A 20,994-nucleotide genomic window follows, 5' to 3' on the forward strand; every position below is an offset into this window, starting at 1 on the left:
AAACACTGTTATAGCATATGATAGCATAGTACACATGGGCGGAATGTCGGATGGCATCAGCCGTTTCAGTAGAAAACGGTCGACATTCAGGCTGTGTGTATTACAGTTAGCAGTTCGGCCATCTTCTGTCGAAGTGGCATGACCCAAAAGTCTGCTGATTGGCTCCTGATCAGTGCTCTCAGCCAATGGCCAATAGCTTAGAGCACTGACCAGAGTGTTCTGGCGGGGGGCTGTCCCCCTTTCAGAACACAGTAGAACAGCAGGGGAGCTTGCTGTACTAATGTTGCATAGTTAGTTCTTTGGCTCCTCCAGAGCTGTCAGTTTTTCTTCGTTCAGCCCTGCTACTGGTGTGTACTAGGCTTTAGGAACATGGTGCATTACAGCTGTAGATGGAACTTATGATCCTAGTACTGTAAATAAGGCCTTATCCACCATTCATGAACAGCTTTTTACTGACACGGGCAAGTTACTTATATCATGTAGGAATGCATGGTTAGTTGGGTTTCCACAAATGGATAGAGATAATGGGAATGATATGTGGGATACTCCTTTTATCAGATTTGTGTCATCAAGGGACCACCTTATCCAATATAAACTCCTTCTCAAGGTGTATTTGACTCCAGCTAGATTAGCTAGGTTTTCCATTCTCAGGCCTCTAATTGCTGGCATTGCTCCTCTTTGCAGGCTGACTTTATTCACATTTTTGGGATTGCGCAGCTATTCGGAAATTTCGTCTGGAAGTAGTGTAATGAATTCAGGTGGTCAAAACAATACATATTGAACCTTTAGTATACATTTGTCTACTGGACCTGGTGGATTCCTTAGCTCAAAGGAAGGAAGGAAGGTGATACATACCTTACTCTCCTTGCTGTTATATTACACAAGGTAAATTATTATCCAATAGTGGAAAAAACCTGTGGCTCTGACTACTCAAGCTTAGAAAGCATTAATTAATAAAACCTTACCTTTATGTAAAGCCACTTATGCCAGCAGAGGTGTGCCAGCTAAATACGATAAGGTGTGAGGTGGTTGGGTTAATGATATTGTCAACGGTATCTGATTAACTGTATGTGTTTACTATGTTATCTTCTCCAGTGCACTTTTTTGGGGGATGCTGTGACTTGCTATGCCTTAGGAAGTCCTGACTGGCTCTTTTGGAAATAGTGGCCCAGATTCAAGTAGATTTGTGCTTTATTTGCGCAGGCACAGGGCAACGATTTTGCCCTGCGCCCACGCAAATATTTTGCGCTGCCCTCGATTCACGGAGCAGTAGCTCCGTAAATTGCGAGGGCGCGCCGGCAAAATTGCCCGGCGTAAGCGCGCGCAATGTAAATGATCCCGCTGGGGGCGGGAATCATTTAAATTAGGCGCGCTCCCGCGCCGAGCGTACAGCGCATGCTCCGTCGGGAAACTTTCCCGACGTGCATTGCGGCAAATTAAGTCGCAAGGACGTCATTTGCTCCAAAGTGAACGTGAATGGCGTCCAGCGCCATTCACGATTCACTTACGCAAACGACGTAAAATTCGAACGTCGCGACGCGGGAACGTGGGTATCCTATAGAATTGCCTGCAAAACCCGACGTACGCAAACTACGTAATTTGCGTACGCAGGGCTCGCGCAACGTTGTGAATCGGTGTTAGTATGCAATTTGCATACTATACACAGATCACAATGGGAACGCCCCCTATCGGTCATCACTAGAATGCAGCCTAAAATCTGCGTGGCATAAGAGCCTTATGCCACGCAGATTTTAGGCTGCAGTCGGCGTAGCGATGTTCCTGAATCAGGAGCATTCGCTACGCCGGAGCAAGTAAGCAATTGCGCCGTGTAACCTATGGTTACACAGGCGCAATTGCTTCTTGAATCTGGGCCAGTGTCTTTTTTTGACTATCAGTGGGTATGGCTGTCCTTATTTTTGTACCATTGAATTGCACTATCATGGAGACGCAATTCTTTTCAAATTGTGACAGCGGGTGTAGGGAGAGAGTCCCCCACCAGCTGTCACGTGGGGAATCGGGGGGAGAGGGGATGCATGCTGAACATGTTACACCCTAAAAACGTGTGTAACATGTGGAGAAAGGTGAACTTAGCTTTTAAGTAATTTTTTAACGTTGATCTCTCATTTGACACCCTCTAATACTAATTCCTCGTACACACGACCGGTTTTCCCGACGAGAAAACTGTAATTTTTTAGATTGGTCGAGAAAACCGGTCGTGTTTATGCTCCATAGCAGTTTTCCCCATGAGAAAAAATATTCGAACCTGCTCTATTTTTTCCCATCGTGTTTCCCATCATTCTTTTTCTCGTTGCGAAAACCGCTCGTGTGTATACTTTTCTAAGGGGGAAAAAACGCGCATGCTCAGAATCAAGTATGAGACGGGAGCGCTCGTTCTGGTAAAACTAGCGTTCGCAATGGAGATAGCACATTCGTCACGCTTGAACGGACTGAAAAGCATGAGGCTGAAAAGCACAAATCGTCTCTCACCAAACTCTTACTAACACAAGGATCAGCAAAAGCAGCCCAAAGGATGGCGCAATTTAATTGTAACGTCTCCTTTATAGTGTCGTCGTACATGTTAGACGTCACCCCGCTTTGGCCGAGCGTTTTTTTTTTACTGAACGTGTGTATGCAAGGCAGGCTTGAGAGGAATCACGTCGGGAAAAACATCGGGTTTTGGCATGTCAGGAAAACCGGTCGTGTGTACAAGGCATTATAGACATTTTTTGGGGATGTGTATATATATATTTAGCAAACTTCTAAAATTTGTGAAATGTTCAACACAGAGCTGCTAGTTGTCCTCTTGAGTTTGCAGCACCATATACTCCCTCATACAGGGAAATGTCACTAATGCTCCTAAGTCTCGCAAGACTTGGTGGCTTTCTTTTTACAAGCCACTGGCATCACATTACCATAGTAACCAATGAACAATAACAAGACTTGCTTGCATGCATGCATTTTCTGTTACCATAGTAACATATGTACGTTGCAACCAGAGATGAGAATAACAATTTACTCAAGCTGGGATTCAATACAGACTTGCTCAGCGTGAATATCTAAGTATTTTAGTTTGTGCATGAAAATGTGCTCCAGTTTTAGTTTCTTTCGCCATTTAGCTAGTTCTCTAAGGCCCCATACACACGACCGAACATGTCTGCTGAAACTGGTCCGTGGACCAGTTTCAGCAGACATGTTCTGTCGTGTGTACGGCCGACCGGACAGGTTTTCAGCGGACATTTGTCCAGCCGACCATTTTCCAGCGGACAAATGTTTCTTAGCATGCTAAGAAACATGTCCGCTGGAAGCCTGTCCGTCGGACATGTTCGGTCATCTGTACAGACTCACCGTACATGTCCGATCGGCCGCCATCCCTCGCATGCGTCGAAGTGATTCGATGCATGAGTGGAAGCATTGAACTTCCAGGGCCGCGCACGTCGCCGCGTCATCGTCGCGGCGACGGCGCGACCACGTCACCGCGTATCGTGTACGCGCGGATTTCTATCTGATGGTGTGTACAACCATCAGACAGAAATCCGGCGGACCAATTTCAGCAGACAGTCCGTCCGTGTGTACGAGGCCTTAGAGTGTTCTGCAATGACCCTCCTTATCTTTCCCTGTGCTGTCATAGGCTTAACCAGCCAATCATAAAAGTGTTCCCATTCACACAATATGCCTTAATTTCGATTTATCTTTCTTTTCTTTTAGATGTTTCTCAGGAGGAAGTGTCATGACTGACTGCAATGTTTTCTTGAACAATGTTAGAGTCAGCCTTTCCCAAGTCTGTCCTCTTTAACATATAATGCAAAGAAGCCCAGCTTCTACACCTTCAACCATCTGTTAGGACAGACCAGGGATGGGCCATCCATTAAGGGTGCATAGGCGCCGCCCCCTCTAACACGCCATACCCAATATGGTTAATGGATAGATTCATGCATAGCAGGAATCTATGGCTGCCACTGCCACCCTCTATTCAGTTGTCCAGCCCCTTTTAGGACGCCGGGCACCTGAATTACAGCGGCAGGGGTGTTTTTTTGAAGTCCAACCTTGTGAGCTGCCAAGCTAAACCTAAAATAACATAATTAAAAAAAATCAGCTGCCCGCACTTCCCACACTTCCCCAAAATGTGATAGCACAAGTATATACAGTATATAACACACTGTGCAGCGCTAAAAAGAAATACTCATCAATCAAAAACCAAGTGCCATAAGCTCTAATTGGCTTCAAAATATGGTGGACTCAGGCTGCGTACACACGATCGGTCAAACCGATGAGAACGGTCTTATGGACCGTTTTCATCGGACCAAACCGATCGTGTGTACGCGGCATCAGAGTCACCCAGGTGTGTTGAAAAAGCAATTGATTATTTGCTTTTCTAACACTGAATCGCCTCTCCGCCAATCAGGAAGAACAGGTCTGTTACCCACATTTCTCACATTTCTCGGTTCTCTTTTCTGAAAATTGGCACCAGGTCTTGCCCTTCAGGATCACCCCACCGAGAAGAGTTTGCTACAATGCAGACACTGTTCACAAGGACAGGACAAGAGAGTAGTCATATCTAGGTAGGGGTCCTGGTGGACAACAAGCAAGACAGTAGCCAGAACAATCTGATTTAGCAACAAATAGGCAACTGGCAGGTAAGTATTAGTGAAATCTAACTCCTAGGTATCCAGCAATTAAACACAGTGCCAGCCACTTCAAAGACTGGTACATAGATAACCTTCTGGTCGGTGGACACACACCCAGCATTGTTTCTGCCAACTCTGAAAGTCCTAAAGGTAGTGGAGGTCCTAGGAATGCTGTAAATCCAGAAAGACCTGGCAGCGATACTGTGTGTACTAGAGGGCCTAGGAATCCCAAAAATCCTGGAAGACCCATCAGGGATCCTGCAAATAATGTAACAGTTATACTATATGCTCTTTGAGGAAAGCTGCCTCACTCTTGAAGTGATGAAGTTATCTCCCATATGCAGGAATTAAAGAACATAGGATCAATACATACTGTGTATATCCATGTTGAATGAAGTGTATCTTCTAATGGAATTTGTATTTGGCACAGGCAAAACAAAGCAATCATTTTATGACTAGATGTTATCCTGTACTTTCCTTATATGGATACAATATTGTCCAAGTTGCTAAAGCAGCCTTTCTCAACCTTTTCAACACAGAGGAATCCTTGAAATAACTTTCTGGCCTCAGGGAAGATCTGCTAAAAATTACTATATCTATAACTTAGGATACATTAGTGTGAATGCTCCTTATTAGAGATGGACTGCCGGTTCGCCAGGCGGTCGTTTCGTGGCGAATGTTCGTTGTTCGCGGTCCGTCAAACCATCGGACATCTGGCGATGTTCACGGCGGTCTGCAATGTTACATGGGTAAGAACTTTGACCTATGACACATCCATCAGGTGGTGCAGGACAGCCAATTAAGACATTTCAGCACATGGACCTTATAAATACACCTGATCTTGCGGCGATCTTACATTCTGCTGTTTGTCAGTGTAGGAAAAGGGTGCTTTGTTTGGAGCAGGGACAGGCTGTATTATTTCAAATAGCTATCTAAAGGTCCACAAAAGTCCTTTTAAGGACTGGTATAGGCGTGCTACTTGCTTTAGTATATAGGTGTCTAATACATTCATATACTTTTTGTCAGTGTAGGGCGAGGTTGGCGTTTCCAGCAGGGACAGCGTTTAGTGACACAAATCGCTACCTACTAGGTCCACAAAAGTCCTTTCAAGCACTGGTATAGGTGTGCTACTTGCTGTGCACTGCAGTATATAGGTGTAATATACACTTATAATATACTTTTGAATATAGAAAGCATATTATAGTGGATTTCATTTGTATTGTGCAGCATTGTGACTGGCGGTGTAGTTGGTTACTGCTGGATTTTTGCCTCTTTCGCTGCGTTTCCTCTGCTACACACATTAAAAAAAAAAATGGTGAAATAAACCAGTGGCCCCCCAAAACGACAGATTTTGTTATATACAGTACCTTCTTCCACATATACTGCGCTTCTCTAGAGACTTTTGTCACTGGGTCATTTAAAAAATTACAGGCAGAGGAAGAGGCAAGCCCTTCAGCAAGGGTGGTAGGGGTAGGGCAGGAGCACCAGGCCAGGGCCAAAGTGGGAAGTGGCACAATGTTTGTTCAATTACGTCAAAGGACACACCAGACTTGGTTGAGTGGCTCGCCACCAACACCACTACCACCACCACCACCACCATATACCCTCCGCTTGAGTCACAGGAATTATTTTCCGATCCATCAGAAGACATTTCGGATGCGCAGCCATTCTTGGCATTGGATCAGGAAGAGGAGGTAGCAACAGCCAGCACTCAGCAGTCTGACAACAGTACTCAGATCAGCCCAAGGAGGTTGGTGCCCGCTGTTGCTGCCTACTCCGAGATCTCTACTGTTAGTGATGGGGAAGGTGGAGTTGATGATGACTTGTCTACAGACATCACGTGAGTACCCACAAGAGAGGAAGAGGAGGGGAGTTCAGAGGGACAGATGGACCAACTTATGGGGAGGAGAAGCAAACCGAACTTACATTGCACAGGAGGGACAAAGCAGACTCCTAATGTATCAGGAGCGAGCCATCAACCATGTACGGTCACATCTGGCGCTCCCAGGCCCATGGCTCCGCTGTGTGGGCTTTTTTTAAGTGTCCGCTGCAGACAATAGTGTTGCCATCTGCAGCCTTCGCAGTCAACGCATAAGTCGTGGTAAGCCCAACACTCACCTAGGGACGATCGCCTTCCATCACTGAGCCCAGTAGGAGCAACGTCATCAGAACCCACAAAGCCACACTCCAGGCTCTCTCCATCCAGCCTCTTCTCTTTCTCCATCTCCTTCCCTTCTATGCTCCCAATTGTCCTCCACTCCACCTGCCATCATGCCTTCCTCATGTTTTTCTGCAAAAAGGCAGGCTTCCGTGGCCCAAATGTTCAATCGTAAAAAAAAAGATGACGCTTGATAACCCTCTTGCCCAACGGTTGACCACTGGCTTGTCGGAACTGATAGCCCGCCAACTACTGCCATGTAAACTGGTGGAGTCGGAGGCCTTTCGAAAATTTGTGGTCATTGAAACACCACAATGGATGGTCCCAGGAAGGAAATGTTTTCCACAGAAAGGCATCCCAGAGCTATATGGCCATATTCAGCGGCAAGTGAATGTATCTCTGGCACACAGTGTCGGTGCCAAGATACATCTGACCAAAGACACGTGGTCTAGCAAACACGGGCAGGGAAGGTATATAACTTTCACTGCCTACTGGGTGAACCTTCTGACGCCCGTCAAGCATGTAACCCATGGCACCCATGTAGATTTAGTTTTACCGCCACGGATTACATGCAGGCCTGACTCCTCATTTTCCGATGCTACCGTCTCAAGATCCCCAGAACCTATTCGACATGCCAGGTGAGACGTTGCCATGCTGTGCTGCATCTGTTGTGCCTGGAAGACAAGAGCCACACTGGTCCTGCACTCCTTACAGCTTTGCGTTCACAGGCAGATCAGTGGCTAACACCGCTCAATTTGACAGTTGGTAAAGTGGTGTGCGACAACGGTGCCAATCTGCTGAGTGTGCTGAAACAGGGCAATACCAAGAATGGATAGTTTTCGGGATGTGTGTAGGAGTTAAAAAAGACTGATGTGCATGGATACTATATCAGGGAATAATAATCTTGAGCCTGGACCAGCTCTGTGATGTGCTTCAGCCCATTTCTTACTTTTGATTTCTTCTAAACATAATAAATACAAAGTTCTTTTTGGAAGTTGTCTATTTCTGACCAATAGCAGTTTTTAACATAGTCTTTTGTAACCAAGCAACACAGCATAAACCACAATAGCTATTTTCACCTTGCTTGCTCAAATTATGTACTACTTATAATGTACTATTCTTTCTTTCTAAACTAGACATCTTTAGAAAACATTTGTTATCACTTCAGCATTCTAAGCAAACAATGTTTTACAGATATACTTTAGTGTGTTATAAAATGCCCATATTCCACCAAAACAATCTTTTGATAAAAAAATTGTGAAAAAAGGAAGTGTGTGGGGAACAGCCCACTGTACCTGTCATTAGTTTTGTATATATATTTTCTAGTTCTGTACATAGCTTTCTTGTTGCTGGTACCACATATTTTAATGTGAACATTGATGACTCTAATAACAAAAAACAAGTCTTCCTTTAGTGAGTTTGGTTTTGAGATGGGGGAGACATCCAGCTTGTCGGTTATGTTTAGAATGCTATCCACAACCAATAAACAAAATGTTGCGTAAAAGGGTGCCAAGCATTACAAAATGATGTTTATGTCCAGCTTTTCGTTAAGGCTGGTGGGTGTCATAGAGTTTAGTTTATAAATCCAGTATGTCTCCTGATTGCAAAGTGTGCACAATATTTCAGCTTTAGGGAGACTTGGGGGGGGGTTGTTTTCTATGGAAAATACCCTTGGTCCTTCTGTACTTTTTGGAAATACAAAGTTACTAAGTCTCATATACCTCTGTCCGATAAAAACTTACAAAGAAGTTCACATAATGACACTTTCAAATGGGAAGCCAAATTACTGTGGGAAAGGCTGAGTTCTTGGGGGCTGTCTTGCTTTTGTCTATCTGTTATTGTGGTAAAACCAAGAAAGCTTAGACTTCTGTAGTGCATCAATGCTTTACTAAATAGAAAAGCTAATGAGAAAAAATAAGTACCTGATCCTTTACACCAAGTGTCAGTACAAAAATAACAGCGCTGAAAGAATAAACTAATATTCTACTACATATACAATAATGTGCATAAATTACACAAACATGCAGAATAAATATATGAAAATATATAAATATATATCACAAACATGCGATTGGATATAAATAAATAAATTGAGCCCGTGATACGACTAAATGATGTGAAGTAGCAAAAAAAGTTCATAAGGTAAAAGAACAGTGATCGTTCCAATCTTCAAGGACTTCCACCACACCTCAAGTGTTTAGTGCTCCAGTCACCCATCAAAATGGCCACTCACCGCAACAATATGCCTTACACTCTCGTGCTTGGCTAATGAGCATATACCACAAATCTCTCCGATGTGTCACCAATTTGCATGATCCAGTGATAAGATCCACAGATTTTCCAAACGAATACAAAAAAGAGGAGAGTGCACAATAGTGTAAAAACGTTTAACCAGTTTAATAAAAACACTCAGTACAAGCTCCAAAAGTTGCACTCACAAACTAAATTAAAATGCAGACAGTGAATCACAGCAGCAAACGTGTTTTCTCAAAAATCCTTAGATGACAAACGGTGGTCACGGCGGACCCACGATCAACCAGACACTCTCACCGCAATCCTGGCACTGCACCCCACTCGAACGGAACTTGCTTGCTCGGAAAACCAAACAGCCAAAAAGTTAAACACTACTTGTCCTTAGCGTGTCACGTAGTTTCAAATGCTTATTTGGCCACGCCCCTAGGGTAAAAGTTGCCATTCTGCCCCTGCTGTGATCCATTATTTTTTTTTTAAATTTAACCTTCAAACTTCATTCACATAGTATTTTAGAGTCAGCTGCAGCAAGAATACAGCAGGTTCCTGCGGGTGGATTGACAGGCAGATGCAGATAGTTGCACCCACTCAGCCTATACAAAGCAACGACAGGCTGACCGCAGCTGTCCATTGTTAGTCGGATGTAATTGCATGTAGAACAATTACCTGTGGTTAGGGACAGATGATCCCTTCTGCATGCAAAACAGCTGTTGTCAGCCTGCCATTGCTTTGATACCCCAGATGATGTCCTAGCGGACAAAATACGTCCTAGTGGACTCCATTGTTGTCACATTTTATACAAAGCGCTTGAATATCATCACAAATTTAAGTGTTCTGACTTCATTAAACTTTTGATATGTAATATAGAGATACGCTATGTGGCCATTTTTTCTTCTATTATATGATATGACACAACCCTTCTACATCTATTTGGTATTCCCTGGACCATCATTTTCTATGAGACAACCCACTAGGAAGTCACCTTTCCCTGAGATTTTCTCTATACTGCTGGTGTTTTGTCATCTCTGGCACAGCATCCTGAAGTCCATAGGATCGCCCAAATTACATCGTGGTCCCACTACGCAAGCCTTTTTGACCCATCTAGGGTTCATACATTCTGGTAAGCCTTTTACCTGTGGGTGGTTCCCTTCACTTCATCACTTATTCACTTGCACAGATCTGCATGGTTTTAAGTCGTCACCATATTTTGAACTTTGTCAACACCGAAGTTCGATCACTCTAAGGACAGATAGGGCCAGATTCACAGTGGACTTATGACGGCGTATCTCCACGTACGCCGCCGTAAGTCCGAATGTGAGCCGTCGTATCTATGCGCCTGATTCTTAGAATCAATTACGCATAGATTTGGCCAAGATACGAGCGGCGTAAGTCTCCTATGCCGTCGTATCTTGGGTGCATATTTACGCTGGCCGCAAGGGGCGCTTCCGTAGATTTACGCATCGAATATGTAAATTAGGTAGATACGCCGATTCACGAATGTACTTGCGAATGTACTTGCGCCCGCTATGTCGTTTACGTTAGGCTTACGTCCGGCGTAAAGTTAGCCCTGCTATATGAGGCCAATGCAAAGTATGGACGTCAGCAAGCGTATCTTTTTTTTTTTGCATTTTTGCACCTGTTTTGGATTTTCTGCATATAGACTTTCATAGTGTGCTTATGGGGACATTTCTATTTACATTGTTCACTATCAATATTTGAGCACTTTATTTATCAAGTTTTTACATATTTTTTCATTTTAGTTTTCACATATTTATCTATTTATTCATTTATATATTTTGATTAGCGCTACACTTTTTTTGTTTCCACATTGTTGCAATTTGTCTACTTTGTCTACTTTGTATCAGCAGCTTACCCTTAAGGCAGCACGGAATTATTCTGTATACCATTGCTTTGTACTGCTTGAGCAGCTGCAACTATCCATATCTGCATGTGAATTCATCTGCATGAATCTGTTGGATTCTTGCTGCAGTTGGCACTAAAAATACTGTGGGAATGAGGCCTAAATTAACTGGTGGCAATTTCTATTTACATTTTAGTAGCCCAACATAAGTGTCGCAGTTTACACAGTCCTGCATATGCAAAACAAATCATATATGCGTGCTAAACTATGTATATTCAGATCAACATGACATACTAATAGAATTAGCATTCATTCTAAATAATATCTCCCAAGTGAAAAAAACAGGAATACCCCTGAGTTAGCCATGTGTCCTTGTGGCGTAACGCATAGGGGAGGGGCAACTAGACGCACTGTATTCAAATTTGGAACTTACACATGGATCACAAGCAGATGCAGTGTCATGAGTATAGAGGTTTTAAATGCTATTAAAGGAGGTGCACTGGAGCACCCAACTAATGCGAGCAGTACTTGTTTGGAATAATAAAAGCAATTGCACTATACGATGTAAGCACTAATGGCATCCTTTTTCTCATACACATGATTTGGATCACACTGCACAGAGCCAATGGGGAGCACGAGTGTATTATATAGACATATACATGGTACATTCAGAAAGGCACTGAGATAAGCATTTGGATACATAGAAGCACGGCATAATTAAATCACAATCACAGATGCAATGCACGTTAATAGACTATTTGTTGATCACCTGAATATAAAGTTTTTATGAATTTTTGGATCTTGTGGATATATTCCTTGTATATAGGAAATGTATGCACTGTATGAATTGGAGATAAACACAGTGGCCCAGATTCACGTAGATCGGCGCATCTTTATACCGGCGTAGCGCATCTCATATGCGCTACGCCGACGTAATTTAGAGAGGTAAGGTCTGTATTCTCATAGCAAATGCGTCCAATTTTGCGCCGGCGTAACGGCAATTCGTTGGCGTAAGCCGGCGTAATTCAAAGTAGGAAGGAAGTGGGCGTGATCCATTTAAATGAAGTGTGACCCCATGCAAATGAAGGGCCGAACGAACGGCGCATGCGCCGTGACGTGATCGTATGTCCCGCGCCTTTCTCTGCGCATGCTCACAACTACGCCCGGCGTAAACCCTGAGATACGCCGGCCCACCGTTTACGCCCAGGGCATAAATACGCCCAGACATGCGCCCGTCGAGTGCAAAAGTACACCCGTCTGTTTGTTAGTGGTGTAAGTGCTTTTGCTGTCTTCCTTTGTGCCATGTCTGCTCGTCGCAGTGATAGGAGGAAGAAGAACTTCTCCCCAGAGGAGAGGGCCATTATCATATCGGCCATGGAGAAGTATGATGCTCGCCTCCATGGGGCACAAAGTAAAGACACCAGCAAGGGGAAGAGGGATGAGATCCTGATGAGGATCACCACCCAGGTCAATGCCCTTGGGAATGAGGTGAGGAGGCCCAAGGACATTGTTAAAAAAATGAACAACCTGCGTAGGAGGGTCAAAGAGAAGCTGGGCAAGATGAGGAGGCATGCCAGCGCCACTGGAGGTGGACCAGCCTCTACTCTTAGACTGACTCCTGAGGAGCAGGTGGTTGCCCGGTGCCTTGAGAGGGAGCAAGTGGAGGGAGTGGAGGGCTATGACTCAGTTGAGCCGGCCTTGAGGACAGGTAAGTGCGTTTTTTCTCCTATCTGGTGTGTAGCATGTGAGGGAGTGGAAGGGAACATGTGACAAGTGTGTGGGTCCTCCAACATGTAAATGTTTTGTGTCATGCACAGATGTCCAGGAGGGAGCTGGGCCATCATCTGCCTCTGCCCGTCCCACACCATCATCCCCTGAGCATCGTGCCCCTGACCCCCTGGGAAGTCAAGAGACATTGGTGGAGGGGAGTGCCCAGACCTCCAATGAAGAGGTGGTTGAGGATGATGAATGAATGAAAAACTTATATAGCGCAGCACATGCGAACTGAATCGCCTCTGGGCGCTTGATGTTTCGTGTCTCATGACATCAAAAGAGCAGAGTTTTGATCTGTCTTCTGAAAGTCAGGTGGTTTTCCTCCAACCGAACGCTGGTTGGTAAAGCATTCCATAGTCTCGGACCTTGAAAAGCAAACCTTCTTTCTCCTTTGGACTTGTATTTGGTTTTTGGCACCTTGACCAGATTTTGGTCAGTGGATCGCAGAACGCGATTAGAATTGTGAGATTCTATCTTGTCGCAAAGATATTGCGGCGCCTTCCCATGGATGCACTGATGTGGTCCCTATGGGTGAGGAGGTGTGCCTGTATTTGGAGGAATCCTCCCTCTCGGCTGAGCCGTCGCGGACGTCAAGCCCCATCTCTTTCAGCCCCTCAGGATCCATCCCCAACACACCCACTCCCTCAAGTGCCTCCCCGTATGCCAGGCCTCAAGCCTCTCCTGGCCCCAGGAAGGCTACCAGGAAGACCAGGGGGGTTCCTGAGTTCCTTCCGGAACATTTAACCAGGGCACAGGACTCCCAGACCCGCCATATTGGTGAGATGGCCGTGGAGATGCAGCGTGTGGCAGACAGCCTGGCCTCCCCGGGCAACATAAATGACGCCTTTCAAGATCTCTCTGGCAACAGTGTAGCGGTGATCACCTGCCTGGGGGAGCTGCAGGCCACAACGGCTACCCTCGTGGCAGAGGTGAGGTCCCTGACAGAGGCCGTACAGGGCAACACAGCTGCAATTGAGGGGGAGGGGAGGCAGTCGTGGCTGGTGCAGGCAGACACAAATACCATTCTCACCCACATTGCCGTGGCTTTAGAGGGCAGGCCTCCAGCTAGGGAGAGACCAGGGGATGCTCCTCCACCTGATGCCCCCCCCACCTGAGCCTTCTACCAGGCAATTATGGAGCCGTGGCTGTGGCAGCAGGCTTGGCCCACGACAGGGCAACTGGTTTTTTGGTTTTGCCTTTTTTTTGCTCTGGTGAAGAGCGTTTTTGTTTATTTTTCCTCAGGTCATGAGGTTTGTTTATTTTTCCTCAGGTCATGAGTTTTTTTTTTTAATTACTGCACACGGTGAGGCGTGCAGATTATAGTGTGACTGGTGTGTGAATGGGGGGGGTGACACTCCTGCCAGCAAAGGGGTGTCACATTTGGTCGTTGGGGAGAAGTTATCCCCACGACCGTGTGAATGTGGTATGAATGGACAGTGACATAATTGGGGCCTTGGCGTGGCATTGCTGCTCCCAAGTCCTGCATGGTGGACTTCGGCTAATCCAATGTGATGTGGATGTGGTGTGTGTGAGCTAGAGACCACAGTGGTGTGCATGCGTGCATTCTCCTTTTGCCATGATGAATGTGTGTGTTTAACCTGCAAAGATGCGTTCCACGAGGCATCGCCTGACTGCTGTTCCCTCAGCAGACAGGGGAGCCTTGGGCAGGGGGGGAATGTCTGGTTCGGAGGTCAGGTCATCACGTATATCAATCTCCAGGCCCTTTCTCTCGGCAAAGTTGTGCAGCATGCAACATGCACCGATGATCTGGCACACAAAGTTTGGGGAATACAACAGGGTCCCCCCGGACTTATCCAGGCATCGGAAACGGGACTTCAGGATGTCAAATGTGCGTTCCACCACTGCACGGGTACGTATGTGTGCTTAATTGTAGTTTCTCTCTCCTCTGGTTTGGGGATCCTGGAATGGAGTCATGAGATGGGGCCCAAGTGCATATGCAGAGTCACCTGGAAGGGAAAAGATAGGAGGATGTTAGTCGTGCATGTGCCCCTCGTGATGTCTGCATCATGGGGTCGGACAGTCATGCCTGACTCCTATGTCACTCACCAACCAGCCAGCTGTCCCCATACACGTTTTGTTCCATTGGGATGGTGCTTTGACGGTATATGTAGCTGTCGTGGCTGGCCCCTGGGTGTTTGGCATGGACATGCCATATGAGGCCTTGGCCATCGACTATCACCGGTACATTGATGGAATGCCAGTGCTTCTGATTGCGGTATATGTGCTCTGTGGCACGGGGGGGCCGTAGTGCCACATGTGTGCAATTAATGGCCCCCACGGTGCGTGGGAATCCTGCAATTCTGACAAAATCCCACATTGCCTTATGCCGCAGGTGCTCCTGGGTGGGTCTGATGATGTGGTGGGACATGCGTCTGAGGATTGCGGGGACAACCTGGTGCACGCTTTCTGCTCATGCTGGTTTGTGACATCCCAGCCACAACTCCACTTGTACGCTGAAAAGATCCACTGGTGAGGAAATGCACTGTTGCCAGGACCTTGACCAGTGGCTGCACTGCATGTGAGCGGTGTGTCTGGGTGGTGATGTCATCATGCAGGGTTGTGGCTAATTTAAGGATGGCATCAATGTTCAATCTGAAGATACGATACACCTCCGAATCCCCCATGCCAAAGACGTTCATGCGCGTTCGGTATATCCTCTCCTGTGCCCTCCTCCTTCTACGCGCCTGGGCACACACTAGTAGTGCTATGACCATGCCTGCCCCTGGCATGTTGGCATACGGATGTGTTGTCCTGCAAGTGTGGTTGCTCAGCTCGTCCGTAACGGTGCTGCTAAAGCTGCTCTCCAGCTGACCTGCACACGTCTGGTGCAAAGTTACCCCTGCTTTATGAGGGGTAACTTTAGGCCGGACGTACAGCTTACGCGCATCGCGCGTAGCCTGCGTCGGGCGTACGTACGTTCTGGAATCGGCGTATCTCCCTCATTTGCATATTTGAATACAAAATCAATGTGAGCGCCAGATGCGCCCAGCGTAAATATGCGCCCACGCTACGCCGGCGTAGAAAAGTTACGTTGGTCGGAAGAAGCCTATTTTCAGGCGTATCTGGATCTGTGGGTATGGCGCATAGATACGCCGGCGTATATATACACTTACGCCGTGTATCTCGAGATAGGCCGGCGTAACTTCTTTGAGAATCTGGGCCATTGTTTTTTCACTTGGGAGATACTCTTTAGAATGAATGCTAATTCTATTAGTATGTCATGTTGATCTGAATATACATTCAGTTTAGCACCCATACAGTATATGATTTGTTTTGCATATGCAGGACTGTATAACCTGGAACACTTATGTTACATTTTAATTTCAATTTACATTTACATTTCACAGTGTATTTTATTTATATTACACGCAGCTTGGTACAGCTTGGTACATTTTACTATATATTTTTTGTATGCACACATAAATATGGGCATGTGTTAAGTGCTAGAGGGTTCTCTACTATTATTGTTTACCCTTTTCCACCTTTAATCTTGGTCTTATGCTTGCAAGACTAGCTGCTGCCACCCACTGTAGATAAACGATATACCAAAAAGTCAGTATGGCAGATTAAAGAAAAATGGAAGAACATATCACACAAAGTTCTGTCTTACATAGAAAAAGGTTATAGGCAAGGGTTACCCTGCCTATAGCAAAAAAAACTATGAAGTATACCAACAATTTGGGATACCCGCCAAAGACATTAGAGACAATAAGCTATATGTTCCCAAAATGTACAGTTTATAACTCAATTTAGCAAAGAGCTATTGAACAAAAGGATTGGTATCTCCTTCAAGACTGGGTCCAGTTTTACCAACCATGTTAATCATATTTAGAAAAACTCCAAATATTTATATAAAAAAATAGCACCCAGTAAAATTAGCACACATAAATCAAAATTCCAACTCATTTTCTATTTAGCAATTTAAACTAGAAACACTATGGTGCCCACAGACTTAGACATACAAAATAGACATACAAAGGGGTCAATTCACAAAGCTTTTTTTGCCGATACCGGTCGTTATGTAAACGATTTCACACGTTATTGAAGCAAGTCCAATTCACTAAACGATTTAACGCTTGTAAAAATCATCAAATAACGTTTCACTACACGGAACCGATATTTTTAGTTTTGAGTCGTTATTGAACGTATTGATCGTTGTTTTAACGACTCAAATCGTTAAATATGTACAGAAGTGCAATTCACAAAGGTTTTTTAGACAGTTAACGATCGCTAAGCAATCGTTAAATAAGCACCTCCCTGAGGGTGGCGTTATGACATTTCCCAGGCGATATTTCATTTGTTGAGAGGAATTTTTTGGCGGTTCAGGCTTGTAGTCAATTTTGTTAGGAGTTTTGTGCAAGATGGAACCATTTGGATGTGCTCTATTTGAACTGAAACTGATCCAGAGGCGAAGAAGGACACGTCAGAATGTCGTTCAGATAGAGAAACGTGTATTCCGTTCACGTACCTTTTTGGATCAATTTACTGAAACCCAGGTGATAGCCAAATTCAGATTATCCTCTCCCATGATACATTCCCTGTATGATGAAATACACTTGGCCCTAGAAACACGCACGCGGAGAAGTAATGCAGTACCAGGTCTTGTGCGTTTTTTGGCAGTACTTCATTTTTTAGGAAAGGCCTCATACCAACATGTCAGTGGTGAGATTGTTGGCATCTCACAACCCAGTTTTTCCCGCTGCTTGGTGGAGGTCCTGCAAGCACTGCGACAACTTGCTCCAAAATACATACACATGGGCAAGTCACGTGAAGAGCGGGATCAAATTAAACGTGGTTTTTTTGACCTAGCAGGAATGCCCAATGTCATTGGGGCAATAGACTGCACCCATGTGCCATTATGTCCCCCATCAGAACAGGAGCACATCTACCGAAACCGTAAGGCTTACCATTCACTCAACATCCAGGTGATCTGTGATTCAAACCTCATAATCCGTGATGTTGTCACCGGCTTTCCAGGATCCTGTCATGATGCCCATATATTGCGCCAATCGGGAATATATGATACTCTGGACAAGGACTTAGAAAATAATGGATGGCTGCTGGGTAAGTGTGCTCCACTGTTTATTTTATGGTGTGTTTTCCAGTTATAAATGCGTTTTTATTTTTTTATTCCATACTAGACTGACATTAGTGCTATATCAGTAACATGACAGCTCAACAGCTTTACATTAATCAGTATTTCAAAAACATGTAATAATAAACTCAGAATTTAAATGTCCAAAATACTTTCAAGTACTTTTTAGTTAGCTATCACCTGGTTCAAGGTCCACAAATCTTTCCTTTCTCATGTGAGGTGTATTGTTGTTCCACATGTTCCGTGTGCACTGAAAAGTAGTCACTACTTCAAGCTTGCTTAAGTGATGTATTACACTATCATATTAAGACATCACATGAGAGAGCTAGGAACTACTTATCAAAACACACATGACCAAGGTGTGCCAAAGAAGCCACCCACCAGAATTAAGTACAGTACCTATATGTAAATGATTGCAGCATAAGATGCAACAATTGTGTCAGTAGTTGATTTACTTGAATGTATAGTTAATATTTAAATCTGGGAGTTCAACACTATCCCATAGGTTAACCACCCAATATGCATAAAATCAAGCAGCACTACCAAGCACAACAATAACCCCCCCCCCCCCCCCATTGTGCATATGTATTGTACATGAAAGAGACATGTCCCTCTGGTCCTCCGTTATAGTCCCATATGAGGTCTGCACTATAGTATTGAAATATCTATGACAGGCAGACTTTTCCTCCAGCATGCTTTGTTTTAATAACATTCACATGCACTACAGTAATCATGGCCCACAACTGTGGTATGCTGTTGTGTTGTGAGTTAAGTACCATTAATGCTCAATCAAAAGTACAAGTCCAGAACCTTGCCTGCCAAATAATTTTAAAATGTGCTTTATTAGACGTATGTTATCCATATGTGACTAACATTGGAAAATTTTCTAAAATGACCACACAATTGGCCACTACATCATGTGATTTAGCATGATTTCTTCTATACTTACAAATAAACTTATATTGTTTTAAAATTTATAGGAGATGCTGGTTACCCCTGTCTACCATGGCTCTTAACACCTATCAACAGGCCATCCTCTCCTGCAGAAGCAGCTTACAATGTTGCTCATACCAAAACACGAGTGGTTATCGAAAGATGCTTTGGTGTCCTAAAGAGCCGTTTCCGTTGCATGTCCTTGTCTGGTGGATTCCTTCAGTATTCCCCCAGTAAGGTAGCTGATATGTTCCTAGCATGCAGCATTCTCCATAACATTGCAAGGCATGGAGGACTACAAGAGGAACTAGACACCACAGTGGAGGATGACATGCCCACAATTCCAGTGGAAAATGATCACAGGGGAAATGCAGCAAGAAGTAAACTGATTACAAACTATTTTTCAGGTAATAAACCACCGTAACATGTTTTTAATTTTCCAAACATCATCAGAAATGATCACAAACTTGCATTATTAAGTTGAAGAGACAGACATGCTGTAAAATGAATTATTTGGGCTGATCTTGTTTATCAATGTCAAATCTTAACCAATGATGTTTTTTTTATGATTTCAGGTTAACCCAACTATAAAAACTTTGGAGAAATAACATAAAATTAAGACAGGAGTACAAAAATTGCCAAAAAATGAATCTTTATTTTGTTTTTGTATTTTTACTTTGTTTTACTTCTTTTGCATTTATTTTTTATCTTGTAAAACATTCAACATTAACAGTTTCAAACATATAAAATAAAAGTTTCACTTAAAAGTCTTCTACAAAACAAAAGTGTGTTTGAATTCTTTATTGCAACAAGTGTAAGTGTGGGTTATACACGCAAAAATTCTGTTCATCTGCTAATAAGTACCAACATTTTTTTGACATTAGTGAGAAGCAATAAAATAGAAGACCGAACTGTGTGCCAAAGACAGTTGAAATGCTGCAGTTGCCTGAAACCTGTCCTTGCCAGAAAGATGGTGAATGAAATGAGTGCTGTTAACTGCGCTGTGTGGGAGAGGGGAGAAATGAAATAAAACTAAAATAAATACCACCAATTGGCGTAATGGCAGATGGCTATAGCCAACCTAAGGTAAGGAGAGTAAGTGACCTGTAAAGAAGCCGTTGATATGCAAACCAATAAATAACACAATAATTGAATCATAATATTATATTTTTGGTGTGATTTATTGTTTTGTATATCATCACCTTCATCACTGGTCACTTAACTCTACCTTTGGTTGCCTATAGTCATCTACCATTACCCCAAATGTTATATATATTTTAATTTCTCCTCTCCACCCCACACCGCAGTTACCATCACTCATTTCATTACTGAGAAACAATGCACGTTAGTTAAAATGTTAACTACTCCAGGCAGGGCATTTGAAAGATGGAAAAGCGGTCGTCTACAACTTGCAGAAACATTTTTAACCTCATTAGTCAGGAAATGATACCTACATTCCATACCAATAACATGTGGTTTCAAAAGTAACAGAAAATCAAATTACAGCCAACACAACATCAAAAATATATGGTTGGGCAAGATGGAGTATGGAACCATTTGGATGTTTTTTTTTTTAATATGAATTAAACTACTGGCGAAGAAGACGACGTCAGCAACTAAAATATGTATATTTTGTTTTAAACTTTACAGAAACACAGGTGATATCAAGATTGCAATTATCAGCTACTTTGCTTTATTCTTCATAGGAGAAAATACACATTACTTTTGAAAACCACACAGAGAAACATGGTCCTTGCTGTGACAACAACAATGGATGGCGCAGTTTAGTCACAGAGTACAGATACAAATCCAAGCACTTGAGTGAAAATATCAATAATTTACATCCACGTGGATAAAATATATAAAAAAAAAATTTAGAACCAATAGTGTGCCTTCCTGACGGAAGAAAAGCATGAAAAACCTGTCACATTTTCCAGATTTTCTGCTGTGACAAAGGGACAACTCTGTCTGTTTCAAATGCGTAGACGTGATGTTATGTGATGTATTCTCCTATTGAACGAATATGATTGATGCTTTTATGTAGTGCTGATGAATTATATCTCTACTCTGTAACTTCAACTCTAGTATTATTGATAGTTCACTTCTACTTTTCAACAATCCTACCACTTTTTTGCCTTACAACAAAAAAATGGTTCTGCTTTCGAACAAAAAATATACATGTTAAAACAAATATTTGACAATATTGTTGCACTTGCATTTCAACGTGTATATACCAACAATTCGGAAAACCGTAATGATAACAGTAATGAATACTAGA

General features: G+C 43.7%; 1 protein-coding gene across 2 annotated transcripts; it reads left to right on the forward strand.

The window, feature by feature from the left end:
* The first annotated feature begins 16,652 nt into the window (after positions 1 to 16,652).
* LOC120937118 (putative nuclease HARBI1) lies at positions 16,653 to 20,277 on the forward strand. Of its 2 annotated transcripts, XM_040350100.1 has the most exons (3): positions 16,653 to 17,752; positions 18,764 to 19,123; positions 19,292 to 20,277. In XM_040350100.1, the coding sequence occupies exons 1-3, from the start codon at positions 17,050 to 17,052 to the stop codon at positions 19,294 to 19,296; spliced, it is 1,068 nt and encodes a 355-aa protein (XP_040206034.1). In that variant the 5' UTR covers positions 16,653 to 17,049; the 3' UTR covers positions 19,297 to 20,277. The 2 variants fall into 2 exon arrangements, with proteins under 2 accessions (XP_040206034.1, XP_040206033.1); XM_040350099.1 differs by having other exon boundaries at positions 18,764 to 20,277.
* Positions 20,278 to 20,994: the final 717 nt, after the last annotated feature.

The sequence above is a fragment of the Rana temporaria genome, chromosome 4, assembly GCF_905171775.1.
Source record: "Rana temporaria chromosome 4, aRanTem1.1, whole genome shotgun sequence".
Taxonomy (NCBI): Eukaryota; Metazoa; Chordata; class Amphibia; order Anura; family Ranidae; genus Rana; species Rana temporaria.

Bases quoted from the DNA above. Each gene is read 5' to 3' on its own strand.
- LOC120937118 (XM_040350099.1), top strand. From the start codon at position 17,050: ATGGAACCATTTGGATGTGCTCTATTTGAACTGAAACTGATCCAGAGG. The intron at 17,753-18,763 runs GTAAGTGTGCTC...TAAAATTTATAG, and splicing joins AAATAATGGATGGCTGCTGG to GAGATGCTGGTTACCCCTGT.